At 34.4% G+C, this 26,859-nt stretch overlaps 1 protein-coding gene across 1 annotated transcript in view; it reads left to right on the top strand.

Annotated features, from left to right (window-relative positions):
- Positions 1 to 26,859, top strand: part of LOC115446872 (lachesin) — an 89,142-nt gene that overhangs the window by 11,760 nt on the left and 50,523 nt on the right. Inside the window, exons 2-3 of the mRNA XM_030173680.2 lie at positions 17,670 to 17,821; positions 25,204 to 25,310. Of these exons, the coding sequence (XP_030029540.1) occupies positions 17,749 to 17,821; positions 25,204 to 25,310 (180 nt within the window). The 5' untranslated portion in view covers positions 17,670 to 17,748. The remainder of the gene's footprint in view (positions 1 to 17,669; positions 17,822 to 25,203; positions 25,311 to 26,859) is intronic.

The raw sequence follows: 26,859 nt of genomic DNA, 5'->3' as shown, positions 1-26,859 counted from the left end.
GCGCAATAAGCGCCGTCCGCCCGTCTTTTTGTTCGTGCGGTTGGCAGGTGCGACGTATTAAACGGTCGCTGTGAGTGAAGCGTAAGCCGTCATACGGGCTGACATTACAATGGCGACCAATACGGCATTTTTCATTAGAATCGTTGTCAACTGTTCTGGTTGGATCTGGTTGGTCACTTTGTCTTTTATGAATTTGAAATTCTGTGGTGTAGATATAAATTAATTAACATTGGAGTGGCGCGTTATTTAAAGATTTCTGTTTATTGCTTTCTCGTACTATTATTTAAATAAGGCTTTATTATAATTTTTTGACAGTTACGGCTTATTTTTTAAAATTTACTAACTAAGTAAGGTTATCATGTTTTTAAAAACTGCACGAAGTAAATGAGACTAAGTAACGTTGGTAATACCGGACCGGCAAATTAAAACAACAATTAGGTTTGTCCTGTGATATTTTTATATAATATATTTGCACCGCACGGTTTTTGTACTATATACGAAAATAGTTTTGTTATAATATCGCTCGATGATTTCGCTCTCTATAGTTCAATAATTTCTATCATCGGTTTACTTCTTCCAGAGATGAATTCCTTCGAAAAAAAGGAACAAACTCTTCTAACTCTCTAAGGTCCATAAAAAGACTAAATAGGGAAAAATTAGGCATCGAAATATGAACTAATATTTTTGTTTTTTTTTTTTAGAAAAAATATCAAAATAAATCATTGCCAAAATCCGTCCATTTTCTAAGTTTAATGAATTATTTTATCAAGTTAATATTTATTTTGGAACAACTCACTGCAGAGCTCCACGAAGAAGAATATAGATAATAAAATTTTAAGAAATAATAAGCATCGAAAGACCTATTAATACATACAGTATCTGAATACTATGGAATCACGAATCTATAATGATAGGCCCATAGAACGATTCCTTAAACCAATCTATCAGCTGTAAGTAAAATAAAAATCTGAGAATATAAATAATCTTACTTAGGAAAATATTTATTAAGTATGAAAATATAATGCCAAAATCTTCATAAATTATTTTTTTGTTCTGTAAAACTAACACATGTTTTGTAATTAAAATAACATATAGAAATATGAACCAAACTATTATATACAAACGGAGGATCGAAAAAATAATAAATTTAAAGTTCAAAATAAAAAAAAAAAACATTTGACTCTAATAGTCAAACGTTTCAAAAGAAATCTTTATTTCGTACATACAAAATTACCAACAAAAGATGAATTTGCCTCAAATACAACATCCTATTTTGCCTATAACAAGTAACAAAGGCTTTTCAGGGGAATCCCTTAAGAGCAAACTTCGCGGTCAATCCCACGGGACCCTGTTAGTATGCCGAAAATTATGTTCCGAACAATAAGTGAAAACCTACTATTTGCGTGTGTTTGTCTCGAGGCAAAAAAGGTTTAAGAAACAATAAACAATTGTCTAAAATGTGGACACAATTCTGGACAATATTTTAACTTTGTAACAATATTTTTCATTTGTTCTTATAAATTCCCAAAAAAAGTAGGAGAATCGGTATAATGTAATAGGGATTCGTCGTCTCATTCCTCATGACAATAATTTTCAATAATTATTTGTTAGTTACGTATTAGTAACTTCTCAGTTTTATTTCTATTGATATAATCATCAAAAATCCATATAAAATTTGGACTAATCTTGTAATCACACTATCTACACGAAATAATGAAAAATATAGTACTAATTCTGTAGACAAAACTGTCTACAGCACAGCTCTACGACGTAATTCCATTGTGAGAATAATCGCGATCAAAAAACAGTATAAAATGTACGCCATACAAAAATATATTTTTTCTCTGCATTTACAACAGAAATACGTTAATTCCGCATATTTTACGCCGCAATGAAAAGAGACACATACGCTCTAGCTAATCAGGTCTGGACTTAGCTTTGGGGGTCAAAATATTTATTTTTAATGCCTTTAAATACTCGCGTCCATTGTTTATGGATGTCGTGCGATAAGTTCGTCTCAGACAGTGCGTTGTGTGTCCGTAATTAACCGAAGTCCATTATAATATATTATAAGCCAGGTTACTTATTTTAATAAAACGGGCCGATATACAATCAAATTTGTATATCCGGTCAATCATCACTAACCATATTGTTTGGGATATCACGGATATTATGTTACCAAAATTACTTTAACCTGGTAAAGATTTTGATGCAAGCAGAACCGCGCCCTAATCTTAGTGACATTTTCTGGTAAATCCCAAAACTTAATTCACAGATGCAAGTGACAGATGGATTGTCGCCTGCCTTTGCAGGATTGGGGTTAGAACGACCCCACGCAATTCCAAATTCGTGCCTGTAAGTAAAATGATATATCAAGCAACTTGGCCTGTTTTTATTGCCGTTGTGTATAAAGATTGTATAAAAAATTACCCGCCGTTTGCTTCCTTATTTGGTTGAAAAACCGCTGTGGGGGGAATAGGGGGGTGATAATTTATACACGCTCTTCCCCACGTATTACGCGAACGTCTTTATTTAGTACGCTCTGGTATGTTTCCCTGGTCTGACAAATTGTTGGTGGGATGTAACAGAATTGATTAAGTAGTATTGTCTTTCTCTTGATTTTAATAATGAGTCAATATCAAGCGTCAAGGTTTTAAAAATTAATATTATTCTCAAAAGCATCGTGTGCTTGATGTACTGTAAAATGTAATGATTATGGGCGTTAGACTTTCTTTTTTTATCATTTAGATTTTTTAGGTTTATTACTGCGACATGCAGTATCATTTAGTGCCTTTTAATCATTATTCACCTGCCTTCCTCCCATTCCAAATATAGAGTCGACATTACATACCTTTTTAACCATGTTGCAGGTACATAATTTTCTTTATCTTTCTGAATACGGCCTGTCGGACTTTATGATACAATTCCCAATAAATCGCCAGAAAATAAAAAATTGAGTATTATATTAGTTAATCAAAATGTTATGTAACTAAAACACGCCTAGCGTATATAATAGCCCAGAAACAACTTGCACAAAACAAAATGTCGACCACGCAAGAGTGCTCAGCTCTTTACCACCTATTACATTAAGGAGAGGAAGATTCCTCATAACGTCCAAATTGTAACATGTAATTGCTCCATCTAAATTAACCGCAGAGTCATTAAAACATTTATCAATATAGTGCTGGGATGGTGTCTATTAGCCGACCGCCGAGCCTTGATGAGACATACGACGCGTACCTCGAGCCCACCTTGTAATTACTCGCCTGTTTACATATATATATACCTACTTCATATAGTCTTTTGTAAATAGAAGACTTGTTATTGGGGTTTGTTTACAGGTAGAGATGCTACAAAATTTTGCAACGTAAAGCATTGGAATAAATGCAGCAGCGTTTACTTGTCAATGAAATTTGGTTTATTTTACAATCACCAATCATATACATTAAAGTTCAAAATCCGATATAATATTGGCAGTGGGCTTGTCGTATAAGTGATCAAGATCCTTTACCATGTAGGAAATAACCTGCTCAGCATGAACGTATCATGCGTTATTGTTTTCATTTACATGTTGCGCCACAGTTAGAGTGAATACATGGCTTTTATCTGTAAATTAAAGCTCATGCTCGGTTTAACATATTGTAGATTGAACACATTTTGGCAATTCTCCAAACCCATAGCTATGAAATACAAATCGACAACGTACTTAGCGGCTTACCTAATATAACGTAATAAATTCCGGAACTTTTGTGATAGATACAGAAGAGTCTGTTTTTGTGTGGCACAATTCGACAATATTACCACTAAAGTAGACCAACACGACAACGCCACCTAATCACAATTTCATATCTGTAAAGTTACGTTATTGAACTCTGACTCGCAAAATATTAAAATCCTCGAACCCAATTATACAAATTCATACATTCCAAAAGATTCCATCGAACTTTCTAGATGGAAATTTAAAAGGCACGCGAAAGGAATCGTAATGAACCATCTAAACTCAATGATAAGGATGACATTAAAACTTTGAGTTAATTTAATGCACTCGCATTTACTTAATACTAACTTCTCTTGGGACTCGACGACGTGGAAATCCTTTTTGATTGCTTTTAAGGTAACCGTTGAAATAAGTAGTATTCTCTTGTATTTTAGAGTCGGTCTAGATAGGTACACAGCTGAGTATATATCTGATTCTAAGCTGAAGTGTGCAAGCCAATATTATGGTTTAAAGTCATTACAGCTGATATAATTACTATATGTGATGTCAATAGAGAATAAATAACATCAGCCCTGTATTTTATACTGTCCCCCTGCACGGGCATTCTCTTCTACTAAGACGGATTAGGCCTTAGTCCACAACTCTGGCCTAGTGCGCATTGGTAGAGCTCACACCCCCTCAAAATTCCTATAAAGGACTTCTCAGGTATTCTGGTTTCCTCTGAATGTTTTCCTTCATCGTAAAAGAAAGAGATAATTCACAAAGAATACACACATAATTTAAAAAAAATCAGAGGTGTGTGCCCTTGGGATTTGAACCTATGGACATTCATCTCGGCAGTCAGTTTCACACCCAACTAGGCCATCGCCACCATATCGTGCCGATGTGGTGTAAACTAACATAAAACCGCTTTCAATTCGATTCGAGACCTTTCTAAGAGTATATAAACAACTTTAAGACAGAAAAGTTAAAAAACTATCCTAAAAAGAACTTTAAAATACAACACTGCTTGACAATGCACTGAGCTCATCATTCCGAGGCATTATAAACTTGTTTCATACTGCCAAATAATTTAACAATATCCTTCAGAACTTGTATGATTATATACAGTGTAATATACAAGGCGCCAGTATCTACCAGACGGACCGTATACGAGAGAACTACAGTAAAGTAAACACTAACAATATATGAACGATAATTAATCCTGAATCTAAGCGTTTGCAATCACAGCGTCTGTATTCAAATTGTCTAAAAACAAACGAGAGATAGTCGAGTCGACTATAAATCTGAATCCACTTCTGGCTAGAGTTTTAACGCGATACTCGACTGTGAGTTGGGGGATTAAAGACTAAAATAGCTTGCGGTAAATAAATTAAAAGTACTTCGCCTGTGCTAGTTACTTCCTTACAATACGACTTGAGTTGTAAGCTGGAGCGAGTTACACGGCTATAAAAATGTTAAATAAATATATATTACTTATTGGTTTAGGAATGTTTTAGAATTTGTTAGGTTTAGTTGCTAATATACAAGTTGTAATACTGCCATAGCCAGTTGTAAAGGCCACGTAAATTTGGTGCGTTCCGGGATCATGTACGGTTCGAACAGAGCGGCATAATTGAATCGACCAGCGAGGAATGCCCATTTCTCATATATTGATACTCTTTTGAAGCCCACTTCTTTTACCATCAGGTGCAGCAGGCGTATAAAAAAAGACCAGATTCAAAATGTGCAATTAAATTTCATTCTCCAGTAATATGCAAAAGGTACTTAGTACTCATTTTTAATGTATTTTTTTTGTGTTATACACTGAATACTTTTCAAATCAGACCAATTATTCGTTTGAACATTAGAGCGACATATAATTATATCGATAGTTAAAGGCTTAGCGAAATTGAGTTCTATACATATTTGGAAACGGCACATTTATCTCTGTTTTTTGAATCTAGTCTTCAATATTTCGAAACAATGTTGTTTGAGTCAAATACTCTGGCAACTGTTGATATAATTATTAAATAAATTAAAACAACGGACATCCAGAATTCCATGTTGGGGAAAAAAATGGAATTTGTATCCAATGTGTAATCCATTTAAGTGATACTTTAAGAAGCCAAATACGTAGTAATTTTCGATATATTTGAGAAATAGTTGAAAATCTCCATATAATAATTAAAATATTAGTATCGCATTATATAACTTTTGAATTTTCTTAGAGATCCTAAATATGATTTTGAAATTACAAAGCGTGTAAGCCCCACAGTATGACACTATGATGTCATACTGTGGGGCTTACACTCTCTAGCGCTCTCTGAGACTTGTTGAACATCAGTTCAGCAAGTCTCTGAGAGCACTAATCAGTCGTCACTTGCACTTTTTTTATTCGAGCACAGCAAAGTAACTCTGCTGTACCTTACGCTAAGCGGAATAGTATCCAGATGATTATCCATCGTCAATCGACGTAATTGTGCCGGCCTGTTTGAAACCAAATATACACATGCTGATCAAGGAATGTGACGCAATTGCGTGGAGCACTATGGCAAGTTTTACACCTTGTGTACGGTAAATATCCAACCACTAGCAACTAAATTGTGATCAATTTTCAACTGGTATCTTTCTATGTGATCATAGAAAGATACCAGCTTCTGCTCGCGGCTTCGTCCGCGTAAAGAAGTGTCCCGGAATAGAAAGTAGTCTATGACCTTCTCAAGGTCTTAAACTATAATCTATACCAAATTTCATGAAAATCCTTCTGGTAAATTTTGAGAAAATAGATAACATACACACGGACAGAGAAGGGGACTTTGTTTTATAACATGTATAGATGGAGGAATTGAAAATATTGAGGCTAAATATAATTTGTTTCGCTTATCCTTCCGCGCATACCTTGCGCCAGCCCTCGTTCACGCCACACTCCAACTCTGGTCGCGAACTTCTTCCCCTTTGTTACTTTTTCGAAACAATAACAAATTTCGTAGGTTAATTAACAACTCAATGTTGTTTGCAAAATTTTAATGTTTGAAGGCACGTATAACGGTTTACGATTTTCGGTATTTCGTTTTGTGGGTTACACTTAAGCCAAAATGGGTAAAATTTTTAGGTGGTTTTGTGAACTATGATTAATTATCTTATTGTAGTATTACGTTCTGAATTAGTTTTTATATGGCTAAATGATGAAATGAGAAGTACGATCACCTGTAAACAGTAGCAATGCGTGGCATTGTAATACGTTTGTAACTCTATGCTATTAAATATTATGTTTTATAAAGCCCAATATCCCATATTGCAATAACCTTTGATCCTGTTAGCTGCTTTTATGAATAGACTAGACAAAGTTACCTATTTATATGATAATGGCCTCTTGAATCCCAAAGACTACTAAAAAAAAACAAAGTATAAAAATAATACGCAATCTTAAAGTAATATTTATAAAACAAAATAAAATTTAGACATTAAATAAATTCACAACCGAGTTACCGTTCGAATGTTCCAAAATTTATACAAGATAACATTCCCTCAAACTCATGGCTTAATATAGATTTAATATAACGGGATGAGGTAAAAATGTTCCGAGTCACGCGTCTTATTACCCGCCGCGGTTTAAGGATATTTTCAATTTAATAGCATTATAACCCTTAGAAATTCATGAACGAGTAAAAAACGATCGCTTCACAAATAATTTGTGATTTTCAATAAAATTGCGCTTTGGAATTTATTTTTCTATAGATTTAGGTAGACTGTGGCGGGCTGTGTAACAAATTGAATGACAGGAGTGGTCGTGGATTTCTTACAGACGAGATATTGCACAAGTATACATTTTTAATTATAATTTATTAAAAGATTAATAACCGAACGTAGAGTGGAAAGAGTTTTGATGTCGAACAGGCCACGGAAATTGAAGTCACGTGCGTATTTATGGATATTTTTTTATCGCTCATTTTAACCGTGTGGGAAAAACCGTAGAAAATTGAAACAAGTGGTGTCTACGTAGACTGAAAGACTATATCTCGCATAGGTATTGCCATCTTTTTGTACCGACTTTACTAAACTTGCTGGTAAGAATAATGTAGTTCCAAAAAATATAATCAAGATATGTGCTACAATTTGAACAATGTCAAACAAGACCTCAGTGCAATAATACTTACGATTTATAAATTTAAAAAAGAAATCTACAAAAAAGATTTTATGGTTCCAAATACTAACATGCAAAGGTATGAAACAAGCAGTAAGGAAGTGTAGTTAGAATTTGCAGGTCCGTTCATACGTCCCGGAGGCGACATTAATCGCCCGGGTCGGACGACGTTAAGCCCACTATCGCTTCCGCGCTGTCTTCCTATGGCCCAGTTAGCTCCACGTTTGATGCCAACTGCGAGACTAAGATTAACTAGAGGGTTAGGAAAGATGACTCCATATTTCTCAACCAATTTGTGGGAAAATATTTTTATAGTACGAAAACTAATAATTAAATCCCGTAATTTGCTATATGCATATTTGAAGGTTAATAAATAAATTTAAATAGACCTTTATGTCTATATTAACTAGAGCTAAAATTCACTTAGCTTTTCACCGTCCCAAATGGATGGTTGTAGTGATCTCAACTGTATCAACACTAACCTGACAGACGCTGTCCTATCTTAACTATTATTAAATTCGAATTGGTATAATTTATGAAAAAAATATCATTCAAATGTTAATGTTTATTATTGTCATGCTCTATGATACACGGATTCTGTTAATCGCTGACATTTATTTCAAACAACTTATAGTTAAATAAAATTAATAATGTCGCTAAGTTTTCTAAAATTTTCTAATGTCACGCTCAACTTCCTTAATCTTTTCTTTCATAAGAACCTTCTCCTGACAATAATTAACACAACAAAAATATAATTAGCGAAATTGTTGATAGATGATAATAGGGATTAATTTTTGTATATAAAAATAAGCAACCCTATAAATAATTTTGTCAATAGCTTGAATGAGCTAGTTCAACAAATTAAATGTATTTGTTAACAAAAGCGCATTACGAAAGTGGGAGCTTTCTTGCAGCATTTCATACGGTCCGGTTAGAAAGATAACGGTGATCTAATGCTCTCTCAATCGAATTCCTCGTAGTTTTAGTTTCTCGTCACTTGGGTGTTCTAGACGACGCACATCGCCTACCATGAGGTAACATTACTACTGTAACCTAATTTCTGCTACAAAAGACACAGATAGTATAAAGTAAAATTTTTCGCTCTAAAAAAAACAATTTTATATATAACAATATTTTTCTGTAATTGTCTCTTGGCTTTGTAACAATTTTTCCCTTAATTTGGTAATGTATGTCGTGAGGTTCAATTGTTTCGTGGCTTTTCGAGCTTTTGGAATGGCTCCAAACTCAAATTGCAGTGGTTTTGTTGCTCCTAGTCACTTGAATTGTACGAAAAAATTGTTAAGGACATGCAAAATACTCTTTTATCGCTAATGTTTTAATTAATCTCTGAGTCTTTAAAATAGTAAGGTTTCTTGTTGTTTCCGTATTATGTGAAAAAGGGTCACAAATTGGCTAGTTTTTCTAGTATAAACTTTAGTCTCCTCGAAAAAACTATTTCTATATTTATGTTAATAGCCCTACTTATATAAATGCGAAAGTATGTTTGTTTGTCCTTTACGCTTTCACAGCTAAATCACTGAGCCGATTTCGGCAAAAAATAGTATGAACATAGTTTGAGACCCTAAGAAGAACATAGGCTTTTATACCAAGAAAATATAAGAGGACATTTTTTACCTGGAACAACTTTTCGCGCCAGTGGATCCGCGAACAAAAGCTTGTAGGCTGTAAAAAATGGGGACAGGCTAACAGTGTTAATAAAATTATACGTGAAATAAAACACTAATACAGCTCGCGTTAAAATTTAAAATAAAATCGTAGTCATATTTGCTTCAAGTATCGTTGTACAGAAATAGACACACAAATAAAACAAAAACAAATTCCTGTCTTGAATTGTATAAAAAACAACAATGAATTTTAATCGAGTTCAAAAGTAACAAAATCAAGAATAGGAAAAGTGGAAAACTCCCGTATTTGGACATAATGTAAAGCTTTTTAAGCTTGTAAAGTCGAAGGAGCCGTTGTCCCTGCCCGAAGGCTGTATCGGTAGATGGAGGGATGTATTGCAACCGGGCAGTGTTGGCCCGAGGCGATGGCGGGCTGGAGTAAGAACACGTGGGGGCGGGACCTCCCAACAACGAGTTAATGAAGCGAAGTTTCTATTTAATAAGCTCGGTGTTTTGTCGAGAATTTCTAGCTTTCATTAGTGTTACGCGATATTATCGCATTATAAGGTATAATTATCAGGAACAATTTTATGTAGTTAGGTGATTACGTTGTATAATTTAAATGAGAAATTATTGGTGAACGTATTGTGGGTTTGTTAAAACTAAAAATTATAGGCATAATTCATTCTCTTTGTGTTTCGCTGGAGTAAACTGCAATAATTGCACCGAATAATAATTAATATATAGGTATAATGATTATGTACGGAAATATGTTTTCATCTTCTATAATGGTTTTAATATATTTTGTCTTATTTTAAATTCGTAGCACACGTGACCTAAAAGAAAATTAAAAAGTTACTTTATATAGTAAGTAGAGCAACTGATATTGGCGTAAAATACACACGTACATAAATACGCGAAAAATAACACAAGCCTTTGAAACTGGCGTATTTACCTAGTGTAACTCATTTAGCGCGAAAAGCTGAATGTCTAGAAAAAATATTCACTCTTTCAACTGGCGTTTGCTTTATGTGGGTTTACGTTTCATTTCACAGTTTCGAGTTCAGAATTATGAATTTATCATGAAGCTTTGTAATTATTCGAAACTCTATGTGATGTTCCAATTTCTTGCAGTTTAGTTTAGATTAGTGCCAAGTATATGGGCAGCGATTCGTTCGTACTTTTATACAATTGCATAGAAACACATATAATATTAATTATGTTGCTTTTTAAACCAAGTCTTGTGATAGAGACGTTATTTGAAAAAGCCAATCTAACCATATACATTTTTTCCCACATCACATGCATCAATAACCTTCAATACTACTCTGGACTCGCTCCGAGTAACCTTACAAACGGTGAACTTTCAATTTACAATTCTATTACTGACATAAAAAGTACATTTTCCTGCGCACCGTTCTGTGTACATGGCTACAAACATTTTTATTGTTGTAGATTTTTCCACATAAATGAAATATCGTGTTTGATGATGCGGTATTATTTATTTAGTAAATTCCGTTTGTGATTTTTCTCGTATTTGTCAAAATTATGTAATACGTGTTGTAATGTGGTTCAATGTTTTGTGAAATGAAGCTAACCTTGAACTTGTAAAAGGTACCTAATATAAAAGTCCAATTTTTTTTAAAATTGCTGTTCTGGGCTTTAAAAAAAATTGCCGGCATTTTTTAAAATTGTAGTTGAATAACATGAAGAGCATGCAGCTCATCTGATGGTACGCGATACGACCGCCCATAAACAGAAGCGACACCATACCATACATACCATTTGGATTACATAGTACTTCATGAAGTGTCATGACACTCTCTACACTCGCTCTCTGAGACATAAGATGTTTAATCTCATATTGCCCAGCAGTGACTGTGGCAACAATGTCCTTCAAATCGGAATGCAACAGTACCTGTACACTTCTTCTTGGTTGTAGAAATAGACATTGTGGTGTCTACGCAGACGGCGACTCGCATACAAGAGACCTGCCTCGAGTTTACATCCTAACAAAAATAATGAACTCGTTGAAGTGGAACGTGAAAAAGAAAAATTTACTCTATGTTACCCTCATTTTGTCCCATGTATCTGATGCAATAGTTCAGAGCGTCTGCACGGCTCCTGTAATATATATTTATATCATATTATTTAGTAGTAAAAATATATGAGCTATTGTTGTCCGAGAAATTCCGTGATTTTATTATACCCGGAGACTTTATTGCCGAGAAGAATACTACCTTATTACTTCGATCATAACACGATGTCTGGAATAGTTTGTCGGAAGTGTGAAGAAGGCTCTAAATCGTATCGCTTGTATATTTATTTTTAAGCACAATTTCTGGTGGGTTTTTATGTGGTACTAACCCCGTTCAGCCTACCCATTAATGCTTTCATAAATATAATTCTCACATTTACGCTAAAATATTGACAAATCCAACCAAATCCTCGTAACAAGTTGTATAAAATAATTTAAATGTACAAAAAGGCAGCGCGTCGGCGGAATTTTTACGCATTCCTCGTTTGTCTGAATTGAATCAAGATGAATCAGATTTCTGGGCACGGATCTTGGGTTGCTTCCGTTAAGGTGTCTATCGAGGCTTAAGGTATAAGAAACATGCTACTCCACATTTATTGCCTGAAATTTCACGTGTGGGAATGAAAACCATGAGATATTAAAAAAATAACAGCTCTGACAATATTTTTACTCGAGTATTTGTCGTAGAAAAGACAAAAGCTTTATCTATTTTCACATCTAAACACCAATATACTAGAACTACTACATTATATTTAGTCTTATTACTGAGTGCTATGAAATTTGAATTAAATTGTTTTAGGGTGATGAGCGCAGTACAGTTTCCCGCAGTGACTTACTAAATTAGATTCTGAGTGTTATTATTGCTATTTACAAAAATATGTTACTAAATCTTTTGATATCAAGCTATAAATTAGCTCATCCCTAGTATATTTATAAAACATGGGATTTTGATTGCTATGCTATCTGATATTTTCGGGAAATATGAATAAATATTCAATAAATGAAAGTAAATACATTGTTACACACTATTCACAGAAGAAACTTGTTAAGGCTGATATCGCTACAAAGGATGAGTAGAGCAAACACTTACGTCTCTCCCTTCTGTTGATCTGTCTCCCCGGAATAGTTTCAGTTAAAGGATATCTTTCTAATGTTATAAATGTAAAAGATGGTATGAATAAACTACTATGGATTTGCATGAAATTTAAAACATAGATAATATTCTAGATTCGAAATATCGTGAGGAAGCCTTCATATTATTTCTCCAATCCGCACGAGGCCAGTGGTGGATTAGGCCCTAAACCCTCTCGCTAGGAGAGGAGGCTCGTGCTCAGCAGTGAGCAATAGTCAGACCTCGCATTATCATTATGTCCTGGATTAAACATTTAGGCATTTTGGTATCTTATGTTTACGCGAATGTTACACATTGATATAAAACTATTTCTTCGGATTTCATCGCTATTTTTTGTAATATGATTTTCTCCCGACGTTTCGAAGACTTTGCAGCTTTCATGGTCACGAGACGGATTGAGGTGTTGATTGTCCGAAAAGTCAAAAGTTGCAATATCTATCTACATTTTACAATTACCTCTTTTTAAAAGTTTTACCTATTGACGATCCGATCTACGCAGAATGAGCTCATAGTGTCTTAAAGTATGGCAGCCGGACTTTTGGGTTCCGATTTAATTAAATGTAGAACAGGATCCCAAGGTTGTGCAAGCTTAAAAAAAAGCCTAATAGTTTTATTTTCATATAAACATGTTTATTATATCGCGATAGCACGCGGTTTAAGTAAACTATAATACAATGAAGAAGATTTCGAATAATTTGATATTGATTGTTTTGGAAGTTTGAGTATTTTATAACTAGATTAAGAAGCAGAAAAGACCTCTATTATTTTATGTTATATTATATTACTTTTATTAAAACAACAATAAAATTTTAAAAAATTACCATAATCATAAAATTTTTACTTAATAGAATACAACATGAGTAAAATATATTAATATTGATAATATTGATTGAGCATTCTTCAAAATCAACACAATTACTTTAATTTTTTTTGTTTATTTGACAGAAGTGTTCAAAATCTATGCTCAGTTCGCCTTCATCGTCCTGTAGCTTACACCAACAGCGAGCACCTTTGTCTCGGTCCAAGCCGCGATCTCAGATCACTCGTTTGCGGCTACTTAACAAGTCCGGAAACTTGCCAACTTCCTACTTCTTATGCCATGCAAATTTGACAACTTCCAATAAGAATGAATCGTTTGCACTCCAAATTAGACGAGTTTTGAGAAAATTTCAGATATATCCGATGTTCCAGAAGTGACTAAAGACTGACGCACACTTATCAACCCGTATTATTAGTACTGTTAGACTGTACTGTACTGTTTTTATTTAAAACTAAATTTATCTGGTAAATAGTAGATTTTATTTTGCGTAGTAATCATCTTTAAATTCGATCAATAATTTCACAACATACATACTACAATCACGTCAAATCTTGATAAGACCTGAGTTGCTATCGGAACCGTCCCAGCGCTGTGCAGTTATGCGATCCTTCTTATTTGGAGGTCAAATACCCATCTTCGTGGATGAATTAACAAACCTCGGTAGCGTTAGATTACCAAATTGTAGTCCACCCCGGGAACTCACTATACAATATATATATTAAGTACTTAGTCTTAAGTATTAAAACAGCACATTACGAGGCTACAAGTCTGCGTGAATCTTAAGTCGCTGTGAGAAACTTTACTCCCTTATTACACAGGGTTAGCTGTTTATGATTTCACGTGTGTTGAGTTCAAATTAGCGACGATTTACGAATACTAAATTACCTGCGCACGTCTCGTGATGGTAAAACGCTTTTTTTATTTTTAAAATGTGTATGGAATATTATTTGTATATTTGTTATTGGTATTTTGACTGCCTCGGTGGCGTAGTTTTATTGCATGTCTGGTACAATAGCGCTCTGAGGTCCTGGGTTCGAATCCCGGGTCGGGCAAAGTGATATTTGGGTTTTTCTACTCAGTATCAGCCCGGAGTCTGGAATTTGTGCCCGATATGGCGATAGGCTCGCCCCCTATCACTTCATGGGACGGAACATACTTGGCGAAAAGTGGGTGCCCTAGTTGCGCCTCTGCATACCCCTTCGGGGATAAATGCGTGATGTTATGTATGTATGTTATTGGTAACATTCCGGCCCATGTTCATTGCAAGGAAAAGCTTGCAAAAGATATTGTATAGGGTAAGTAACCGACATTCCGCCCCCTCTCGGCCGCGGAAACTATAAAAAATACGTGACCAATTGATTAATAAACAATAACTAGGAATACAGTGATTCGTTTTAGATTTTATTATATGTTTTTTTTTGTGATTTTAATATGTAACTATAAAAATGAGTTGTTCTCTAGTTAAGCTAATATTCGTGAGGACGTTAAAGGTGTGAAACGAAAGGGTGCGGCGCGCACCTGCCCGCTCCCGAAGCTCCGGCTTCCTCGGACCTCGCCCGCAGACTATAATAGGTCACTGCATCGGGACTCTCATTATAGTATAACCGCGGGCCAGCTTAGGACTTAAATATCTTGGGACAACAAAATGTTGTAGATACAAATAAACTATATTGGACTAATTGCAATTAGGAATATAGACAACTACAACTCTAAAATTCAGGTTATTGTAATAATTATACCTACTGAACAATATATAGTATTCTACGTATTTATATCTTCGTTTATTACCTCATAGTGAAGAATGGTTTACTTTGACTATTAAGTGTAGGTTTCTGGATCCTAGGTTTGTAAACAAAGAAGTAAATTTATCGATTTTTAAAATATATTTCAGTTGCTCGAGAATGAATCTGTGCGCCGTATAAAAATGTCCTTACCTCCTTTAAAAACACAGGACGGCAAACCGTGGATGCGCTGGTTTCATTCATTGTCCCTTTCATGAATGAATACCCTTTATCAGTAAATAATAGAAACAATATGCATACCGTTATCGATTAACATCACAGTTTATTTTCGGTACTACTGAATATTATGACAACATTTAAGGTATAACATAACATATGGGAATGGCCGATTCAGTAGTTAAAATTAGCCATATTATTGAATAGTTAATGTGGATTTGATAATAGTAAAATCTCTACTTTACTAGATAGCCTTTTTTGTCCAGTTATGGGTAGATAACGCTGCATTGTCTATTAATACCACCAAGCAAACAGCGGTTTATCGATTTTGAAAGATATTGTAGCCTGTAAATTACTATGCATTGTTACACTAAACATTTAATGTCTAAGTGTCGAGCCCACTTCAATGTCAGTAATTGAATTTAATAGACTAATAGGCAATTTCTAGTGCATCACGTGTTGTGTACAATCTATACACACGTATTATATACAAGTACATGTATACATGTATTTATGTAAACTTCAATTAATAATTTTAATTAGGTGGTGTTGCTCCTATTCATGCCTATAAATAAAAGCAAGGCAATATCACACTCACATACACACGTGTTTGATTCACGTCATTTATTCTTAAATATGTAGGGAGAGGCCCTGATAGTGCACCCACTTTTCACCGCATGTATTACATCAATAATGTGATAGAGGGGGAGCCTACGCCATATTGGGCATGAATTCCAGATTTCAGGCTGATACAGAAAACAAACTCCCAATACACATAACCTCACAGTGGCAGTTGTAGCGAACTCACAGTGTAACTTCGCCATCTGTCTAGATCTATCCTAGCACCATATTACCAGTGAAGCGAGCTATGTAGATATACATATCGTCGATCAGTTGTTTTAAAAATATTATTTATTCACAGCTATTTTATGCACCAAACGAATACTGAAATTAAAACAAAAGACACTAAAGTGGTACAATTGACGGTCTCATCGCTCGAGACAATATTATAAAAAGTATAAGTGTGTACATATTCAATTTATACAACACATACATTAATTTCTTTAATAATCGATACGTATTATTAACTTCACATATTATCACGTAAACTTCTGTTTCATTCCATGTAAAAAGTACAATTGGAATTTACACCGACATTAAAATTTTTACATAACAAGCTGCGCCAGCGACACCGGTTGCCTCGAAACTTATTTGTATTAACTTTGTTTATTGCTTATCAACGTTACTAATTTTCGTTTAACTGAGTAATTGCCGCGGGTATGTTCTACAATAAATATCCTAATATGTACTTCTAGGAAAAAAGTAACCAAAATATTTGACCAGAAAATTATGCAAAATTTTATCTGTTAAATCAATCATTATTGTGGTGTCATTTATAATGAACACTGCTAAGATTTTTTTGGTTAAATGACGCACGAACAAATTAGTACACATATGTATATAAAATTAAATGTACAAATAATTTGTTTGCATGCCAGCATATCGCGTGACGAGTCGTCCATCAATTAGTCGTATCAACGAATGTCGAAATGTATTAAACGCTTTCAATGATGTTTCGATACTATCTGTCGTGATTTGTGTCGTGAGGCGACTATAATTAGGCTACCGGTCTTTTATGGAGGGTTTTTTGTATTTTCAAATATATGGCTTTTATTTTAATTTTTGCATTAATTTCTGCTCTTGGCTCTATTTAATTTGAAGTCCTTTCTAGTTATGAAACTTCCACTACACATTTTTCGAGATAAAAAGGTAGCTTATAATTAATATATCAATGCAAGCCTTTGTGTTTGTATCAAGTATCATCTAAATGAATTCAGTGGTTTATATGTTGTCAACTAAATCTCCTTTTCCATAATCAGTAGGATTAGTTGTATTCATCATTGCTGTGGTTTATTTCAACGCACCCCATGTATTGTTGTGATCCGTTTGTAGGACACTGTAGCGCTGTTAGCGACCACCGTACACAAGTTATTAAAACCCGCCATAGTGCCCGCCACATTGTCGATTGTCGAGGGATTATAATCTTTCGTCAGTCGACATTCTATTGGACCCCACTCGACTTACCATCATACGCAGTTAGGTCAAGAGCTGTGGAGTACTCTGAAATTGAAAATACTGTATGGTACCATTAGTGTTTATGCGCGGTTTCATCGCTTACCAACAAGCGAAGGACATGCTTGTGCCATTCAGATGGAATAAATAAAACATTACCATTCGTATGTTTGTTCCAGAGCATAAGATCCAGTCATGAGCAGGTTGAGGCCGGGCCGTGTTCACGTTGGCTGATGGTAGACCGCTCCTGATGCGACCATGACGGGCAGACGAGGGCCTTGCCGGAGCTTCGCGATCAGCATCATTCAGATCATCACCATCATCTCTCAGGGTAAGTGTCGATACTGTGGAAGTAATCAAACAAATTATTATTAGTTAATAGAAAGAAGAGAAAAAAAGAAAGAAAAAGGTTTATTATTGCATACAAACAGTATAACGTGCACATAGTAACAAAACAAGAACAAAAACATAAAACTATAAAAATAAATTATACCTATAGTGTCAATAATGGAAACCCTCATTCAGCTTCTTGCTGCAGCACTAGTTTGATACCGCAGCGCTAATTTTCAATGAGGCACCCAGGTGTCGTACGTAATAACATAAGGTCTAATATGATTTATAACAGGTTGAATAAATTGTATTGACGGGAATAACTATCTCTCATCAGTCGCCATTCTATTTGGACCCCTCTCCACTTATAGTTAGGGGCAGTGAAGTCATTTTGTAGAGCCAGTAAAAAAAATATTGATTTGCCAAACAGATCTAGTGCCCGAAACAAACCCTCATTTTATTTCCGTTTTTCTAATACTGGCATTGAATCCTTAACTCTTCCTATATTGTAAACCTGTTTATGTGCGGTGGATAACACTTCAAAATATTCCTGACTGAGCAATTAAACAAAAGTTACAATATCCTTGAAATTAATTAATACTTGGACACTTGAAAATTATAAAACATTCGTTGTACACAGACTGAATTTCGCATCCTAGAGTGTGCTCATTACCCTATGTCGTAAATAAACAGTTCCAAAGTCATTAAAAAACACGAATTAAAGTCTGTCATCGCGAAGATATGAGAGGTATTTAATTACTCGAGTCGAAAGCCCTTCGAAATATTGTCTTCATTAAGAGCCCTGCGCCCTTTGTGATGAGTTTTATTCGAAAAGTTGCCGCGTAATCTGGCAAAGTTGGCACGACGTTCGCGACCTATTACGAATGACACATTAAAATTTTCATGTATTCCTGCAAGGTCTAGAGTTAGACGTGTGGTAATTAAGGTTGAAACTTTAATTAATCTTATGTAATTATTTGAATTATTAGAATTTATTAAGGGTGGATACAAACTGATGTATTGGAGTGGATCGTAATTTTTTTTATATAGTGTCTCCCGGTAAAATGATTTGATATGCTATATGACTAATGTATGTTACTAAGGAGACTAAAATATTAACTTCTGATACCTTTCAAAGGCAAAACATCAACCATCCGTTCAGTGTTTTGATCGTTAGGTGGTAGTATTTATTTTTCGAGGTAGAACGCATGCAAGTTCGCCACCCTACTGATATAAAAGTACAACAAATTGTATTATTTTCTGAATCTTTAAATTACCTTAAATAGCCCTTACAAAATATTTGATATAACATAGTACGTAGAAATATGTCTCAAGGTTCTCGAAATTATTTTAAATAGCTATTTAAAACTTGTCGTGATTTTTATGCTTTACCTGGTAAATTTGACCAAAACAGAAAACATCACATTACGGCGTTCACAAAATTATAATGATAAAAAAACCTATTTATTTGGTTTATTCAATTCATCCGTAAGCCGGTAAAGTAAAAATGGAAACATTACCCGCAAATACTGTATATTTAATGAATTATTATGAACTAATAAATAAATGGAAACCTGCTTAAGTAGCGAAAACAGTACATTATACCGTAGTGTTTATCCATCGGTTTTTCAATTTAGCAATATTTTACAGCGGTCGCTTCCACGCCGTTATTGGTTTCATTGAGTAAACAAGTCGAAAAAATGTCAATAAACGCAAACAAGATCGCGGTTTCATTTCACATTTATAATTTATAACTATATTTCGAATTTTGTTGACATTTTCATCGTGTATAGACATATATATTGATAGAACGTTATTGATATTATAAAATGTTTGTTTGTGAAATATTTATCGCTTATAGTATTGTTAGAAAATAAATTGTAAAATAGAGGTCATCAATCAATGCAAGGGACTCTGTTTTCGGCTACATTTAAAAGAAAAGTGTTCTTGACTTTGTCAGTAGAATCGGTGTTGTTCCTTCTATCTAGTATCTTGTAACGAATGTATTAATTGTACTCCAATAATAAAATTCATAGAAATCTTACTCAAACTTAATCTGAAACCGTAACCCATAATAATCTTACATTATTCCTTAGTGTTGTAGGCAAAGTTTTATGACGGAACTGATATATATACCGGCTGAACAGCAAGCAAAATCACCTGTTAAGATTGTCCTCGACTTCTCATCTTACCGACAAACGTCAGTAATAGTGCTAGTATCTTCTTTTCGTACTACATATAAAACTAAAACTGACGCATCGAATGGATACCGTCATCAATGATCGTATCACTGACGTTTGTAGCAGAAGTCATAATAAATGCTATGGTTATCAGAGCAACTTTATTCCTATGGGTGTTTATTGTAAATCTAACATTAAAGCAAAGTTATAATACAGAATTTTCAATACATTACTAAATTCTGAATCATCGCGAAATCAGAAAACTTTGTAAATAATAAAATACACAAACATATTTCCATTAATCTGTCAACGACGGCTCAATACGAAAGTAATCAATTCAAAGAATACAAAAATATATGTATAACAAATTTGTATAACAAATAAACGTTTTCAATGGTTCTCGTATTTTCCTCGATATTAAAATGAAAATATATCTGGTTGAACACAAAAACGTATGTTGTTTTTAAACAGTGCAAAATACATGAAATTCTTTACATTATATTTGAATTTGTAGGCAATGTGCCTTTTTTCAATTTAGTAATTGCGTATAATAGTTATAAACTGGGAGGTTTTGGGCTCAATTCCCAAGTAAGTAAATAAGGCAACATTCTTGAGAATTTTCGAGTAATTTACCAGAGAAGTGATCTTCTAGGATGAGGTCGCCATCATTCTTGCCAACAGTAATAGAAACTAACCCCCCTATTCATAGACATTATTTATCTAAGGATGGAGCATTGCTGTGATAACCAGTCTATTCTCAGCCTTGTTTATCTGAGAGCTTGCTGTTTGTTCTGCTTTGTTTATTTAACAGCCAACTAAAATCAAGTTGTTTTTCCATATTAACCAATCACAATAGCCCTATGCCTACGGACTGCGAAGGCTGCCATGCCGTCAGCACTGAGAAACAGACTTGTTATCATAGCAATGTTCATCCTTAGATAAATAACGTCTAAGAATAAAGGGGCAAATTAATACTTCAATTCCTATAAAAATGTTTTTTGTAATACTGCGACAAATAAATCATGTCGTGTGCGGTAACCTAAACATGTCGCTCGTAGCGTTTTTTCCCTACCTTTGATATGGAGCTCATTTAATTACTGCATTTGAGGAAACTCCCATTGTTAGGCTGACGACAGACGACAAGTTGTTTAACGTGTCTTGACGTATTTCGTGTAATTTGTGCTGACACACGTTACACTAACGTGTATGAACGTCGTGTCGTCTAATGGCCTCAAGTGTTTTATTAACGAGGGTTTTTAGGTTTAGTTGGGTTGTTGAATTTTATTTTTAATATTTTAACTTCGTATTAGAAATAGTTGTTTAGTAGGAAATTATGTTTAATGTTTTAATTTAAAGGCCATGTCATATACTTGTTTGATAAAAAATTATGGGCATTTCCATTGTTTAAACGATAACGTCTTATTAATATGATATTATCATATTATTATGGAACGTAAATAACATCCATAAATTATGTGTGAATCTCTGCCTACCCTTACCGGCATTAGTGTCAATTTACATATAAAACATTAACACCGACCTGTATTCCACGTAAAACCAATTTTTATGTTTTCTATTGTCGCCCAAAACACTTACATCAATTTACAAACAAGTTGTTCCGGTTTACGACTCAATCAAAAAATTCCGCGCCGAATTTTCGGGAAAAATTAAAGTGCCAACACAAACTGAAAACAGTAACAAAATATTCGTCGCGGGCAACGCGCTGTATCCGGAATTATGCAGAATTCCCGCGCGGTCAAGTAACGCCGGCGTTTCACAATCACATTGAAATCTTTTGAAAGATGTCTAAAGCATAAAAACACAATACTCGACTGACCCGACTTCATTCAAGTTTCCGCGACCTACGAGTTCCAACACTGAAAAAGTTATTAAAGAGTTACTAATATATTTATACAAAATAAAGAAAGTCTTAATACACTGTAGTTTCTAATTTTCCCAAATTATGACAGAGTGCAGTAAAGTCACTTAGTTGTGTCGGAATAATAAAAATTTATAGTCTAATTACACTATAACAATATATTTTCAAAAACTAAAAATTAAGCAAAAAGTATTTTTTTTCTTTACACTGGCACTCCAATATGGGGTCACATTGCACGAGATGGTAAGTGGTGTCCAGATAAAATATCGACTGATAAGAGCTCGTCCCCTTGCTCGACACAATTATGCCAGCCTATTTGAATTTATTCTTTGTTTACTATTTACTCTCATAATAAATAATAGTATCAGCCCTGTATTATATACTTGCCCACTGCTGAGCACGGGCCTCCTCTACTGAGAGGGGCTACTGAGAGGGATTAGGCCTTAGTCCACCACGCTCGCCTAGTGCGGATTGGTAGACTTCACACACCTTCGAAATTCCTATAGAGAACTTCTCAGATGTGCAGGTTTCCTCACGATGTTTTCCTTCACCGTTAAAGCGAACGATAAATTCACAAAGAATACACACATGATTTTTTTTAGAAACGTCAGAAGTGTTGCCTTTGGGATTTGAACCTGCGGACATTTGTCTCGGCAGTCCGTTCCACACCCAACTAGGCTATCGCCGCTTTTTTGTTTACTCTCTATTTTTTTTACTCTCATAAACATGATATACATTTATCAAGCGTTGTCTAGACAATTCCTAATATACCCATCTTAGCGCCAGAACCAAAACATGACTAGTGGAACTCCAGTACAAAGGCGGAGTTATCAGTCGGCTTTATCCAGCAGTTCGGGGCCTTAATAAACAATGTTTCGCTTGTCACCGAGACTAGCGTCAACTTCGTCCTTGATTAAAAACATCAACTCTCTCTTTATGATTTTGAGTACGGTTTAAAGTATTGTCATTTTTAACTTTCATGGATTTTGTTGTTTTATTTGTGGGACTGTTTTCGTAGTTGGTATTGATATTCAGTTTATTTATATCTGTGGTATTAATAATTTATAGGTTTGTCGTTTGGGTATCGTGTTTACCTATGTGTAAACCAGCAGTGTGTATTATTATTGGTTGCTGGTTTCAAGAATATTGTAGCCAATTTATTAGCGCATTATTAGTCTTGATATTATCTAATATACTGCCGCGCTAAGCGCAAAAGCGGTATGTCAGGAAAACCGTATTTCGAGATAATCGAAGTTTTGCAAATATAGTTTTATATGTAAAACTGCGATAGAGAAACTCTTTGAAGGTTTTTTAACAACTTCTAAACAAGATATCGTTATTTAGATAAGTTCATTGCATGGGTATTTATTTGAGCTATCTGACGACATAAAAATCAAGTTTTTTTTTTTAATACCGCTTTTGAGCTTAGCACGGCTGTATGTTAGTATTAAACGGCAATGTTTCCGTACTATTTAATAGACTGCTACTATTAGAGAAATTTGCCCATGTTGTTGAGTTGTATAAGGTTACTGATAGTGATGGATCTTACTATCATGCTCATCTCGCTATTTAGGAGTATACACTAAACTGCTTTCCAGCAAATGACCTCCGTCTTGTAAACTTTGACTCTTTTAGCTTTAGGACGTCTTTTTTCTCAGCAATAAATTATAATAAACTACGAAATAAAGTAACGATTAAAAGATTCTCAAGTAGTCATTGCGATAAGAGGTATAAAAATATGAAATATTTAATAAAATTAAAATTAATTTTGCGTAATGAAAACCAAGTGTACCCAGCGGATAGCACTTTATTAATTTATAAAATTAAACCTTAAATATTTGACTCACAATTACTTTCGCATTATTTTTAACCTTCATTTATCAAAGTAGATATTTTCGACAAGAAGCAACGAATTTCAAATAGGTATATAGTATGGTAGGCATAGAATAGGCTTATAAAGTCTAGACTTCTCTAGCTAGTGAGTATAGGTCTTAAGGCATTCATCTGAGTTTTCTCCGCTATATTTATTTTTATACGAGTACACCGAACTGACCCCACTGTACCTTATGATAAGGGGATTGGGGTCTAATAGATTGACTGACGAGAGATGATTACCCCTCGACAGTCGACACAATTATGCCGGCCTGTTGGAATCGGATATACACATTATGATCCCAGAACGCGACACACTTACGTGGCCGACTATGGCAGGTTTTAACACCTTGTACACGGCGGTCGCTAGGAGGCCGATATATAAATATATCCTACCACTAGTACTAATATATTTCTGCCGCTAAGTGCGTATTGACTGCAGTGAGTAAGACGTAATATAGGTGACCCAGGAAGGTAAACATAATGTACCTAGTAATTAATAAATTCAAAGTTCTGAGGGCTTTATTTTTTATACAAAAACATATATTGGTATTAAAAATGTGAATACTTGATCCACCTTTATATACAAAATAAAGTGGTTCTTACTGGACTGATAACTTCTTGGAATTGTCTTCATTCCTAGAATCACAATGAAATCCTTTTGCATCTACCTTGGGAAACAAAGACGTAAACAAAATACATTGAATATTTGTACAATAAATAAAATATGATTCTAGATTGTCTAAGTCTAGATAAACTAGTTAGGAATTAATAGAATGATTCAGATTCGTAATTTAACTTATACATGAAACCTTTCCGACCTGAGTTCATTTTAATATCGAAATGAAACAGACATATTCGAAAAACTATGCGTTATAATAAATATAGTATATACATCTTATTAATATTATCATCCTGCTTATAATTGTAAGGATTGTTACAATGTTTTAGGTGTAAACACAAAAATCACTAAACGGATTTATATTTAGTGACTCAGATAGAGCATATAAATGTGCGCATTACTTTAATGAACGCTGTGTACCCTTTTAAGGTAGTTATGCATCATAATATGGCTTTTGTTATACTTCTTCTGTGTAAATTGAATGTATAATCTACTGGAGAACCTAAAATAAATATCCTCGATTAACATATTATGAGTATAACTAGTCTACGCGCTTTCCTAGGGTCTCAAACTATTCCGAGTATCTAATCTCATCGAAATCGCTTCAGACGTTCAGCTGTGTGCATAACAAACCCCTTTTATCCTTCTCTTTTAAATTTCTCAGGAATATTCAGATCAAGGGCCTTTCCCTTGATGTAGACTAATATTTATTCCGGGAAATATATAGCGTGACTTTAATCCAGAAAAAAAAACACGTAAGCATATCCGTGAGAAATTAAATTATATACGACTCTTTTCAATGTTATTAATGACCATATTTTTGTCATTAGTGCTGACGGAGGAGCCGCGCTTCGCCGAGCCGATCCCCAACGTGACGGTGGCGCTGGGCCGCGACGCCAGCCTACCCTGCGTCGTGGAGCACCTCGGCACTTACAAGGTAACCCCATTAGGACTGAGTAGTGTTTATGTATACAGGCGAATGAATAATAATACCTGCCCTGTATTATATGCTGCCCACTGCTAAGCTTGGATCTCCTCTACTGCTAGAAGAGTTTAGGCCATAGACCGACACGCTGGCCTAGTTTATTTTGTTGGGATATCCGAACTGGGTGAGAAAGTGTGTTCTAGATGAAAGGAGAATAAATTACTGAGGAGAGGGTGGGAATGTGTTTTCAGCAATCAAATCAATTCTGACTACGTTGATATTGATTGATCGTGATAATTATAGTCAGCATTACTATTGTTAGTTTTGTGAAATATTCTCGTATCTCTCCTACCTATTTACCATTTACAAAGCCTGGCAATGTGATCATGGATAACGGGGATTGCGATCAAATAATCCACCCACCAGAAATCTTAAAAATATCTTTTCATAAATTGAATTTATAAATAAACCTGTAGGCAGATCATATAAAATATCTTCTTAAATACGTTTGAGGATAAGTAGAAAAACATAATAAATATTATTAACATGTAATCCATACAATCTCCATTTACGAAGGCCATATTCCAGACTCCCATTTTCCCGCAGGACATTCGGTGATAAAATAAAACGAGACAAAGACAATACATCATTTCGCCAGTATTTTAGTGTCGTTCTGAAACAGCGGTACAATGCGTTCGATCGTTATATATGCACGATAATAATGCTATCAGGCGGGTGTTTTTAAACGATTTAAATCTTAGTCTATGATCCGATAACTAACAATTAAAATAAATAATTTGTAAACACAACCAACAACTTTAATATTATGGATCAAAAAATGGTTGGAATAAGTTAGTGAAAACGGCGGTATGACATACACATATTATTATGTCCATTAAGTTTTATTTTTCAATATTAACGACGCCGAGAACTACACGGTTTTTATTTAAATTAAAAACTATTTTACGGATTTTGTAGCTTAGGATCCAGATATACATTTAATAAGAAATCATTATACAACATTTTTAACCCCTTGCTAGTGCTTCCACTGGACCAATGCAGCAATTCCACAATATCTTCACTCGGTATTACATCGATCGTCGATTTTACGCTTAGGAATGGAATACATCAAGTTTAGTCTCGGCATTACAGATAATCCAAATTGGTAGTTTTGGGATCTCCCATTTACATTTGATTTACATAATTTATGTATGTGGACGAAGATTATTTTAATATTCTCTGGGAATTATTCTTGTATTACTTTGGTATTAAAAGATGGCTTCGTGATAAACGCCTACCCGTAAATAGAACAGAATTTTCTAGAACTCTGAATTACTTTCAGCACTTCTTTACGCTGGCCTAACTTCTAATGTAAATTCTTTAAGGTCTAGTTACATCGATCACTATATCCATAATATCATAAAAGTTTTTTATTTGTACGTGATGCTCGTTATTATTGTTTGAGTGCATAAATAAACAATGTCACGAAATCACTTAGACTTACACTAATCAAATATCTTCCCAGTATATGATTTGATTACAGTCCATTTTGTTTTGGATA

Source organism: Manduca sexta, chromosome 26, assembly GCF_014839805.1.
Source record: "Manduca sexta isolate Smith_Timp_Sample1 chromosome 26, JHU_Msex_v1.0, whole genome shotgun sequence".
In the NCBI taxonomy this organism is placed as follows: domain Eukaryota; kingdom Metazoa; phylum Arthropoda; class Insecta; order Lepidoptera; family Sphingidae; genus Manduca; species Manduca sexta.
The sequence above is the reverse complement of the archived record's forward strand: the minus strand, read 5'-3'. Positions and strand labels throughout refer to the sequence as shown.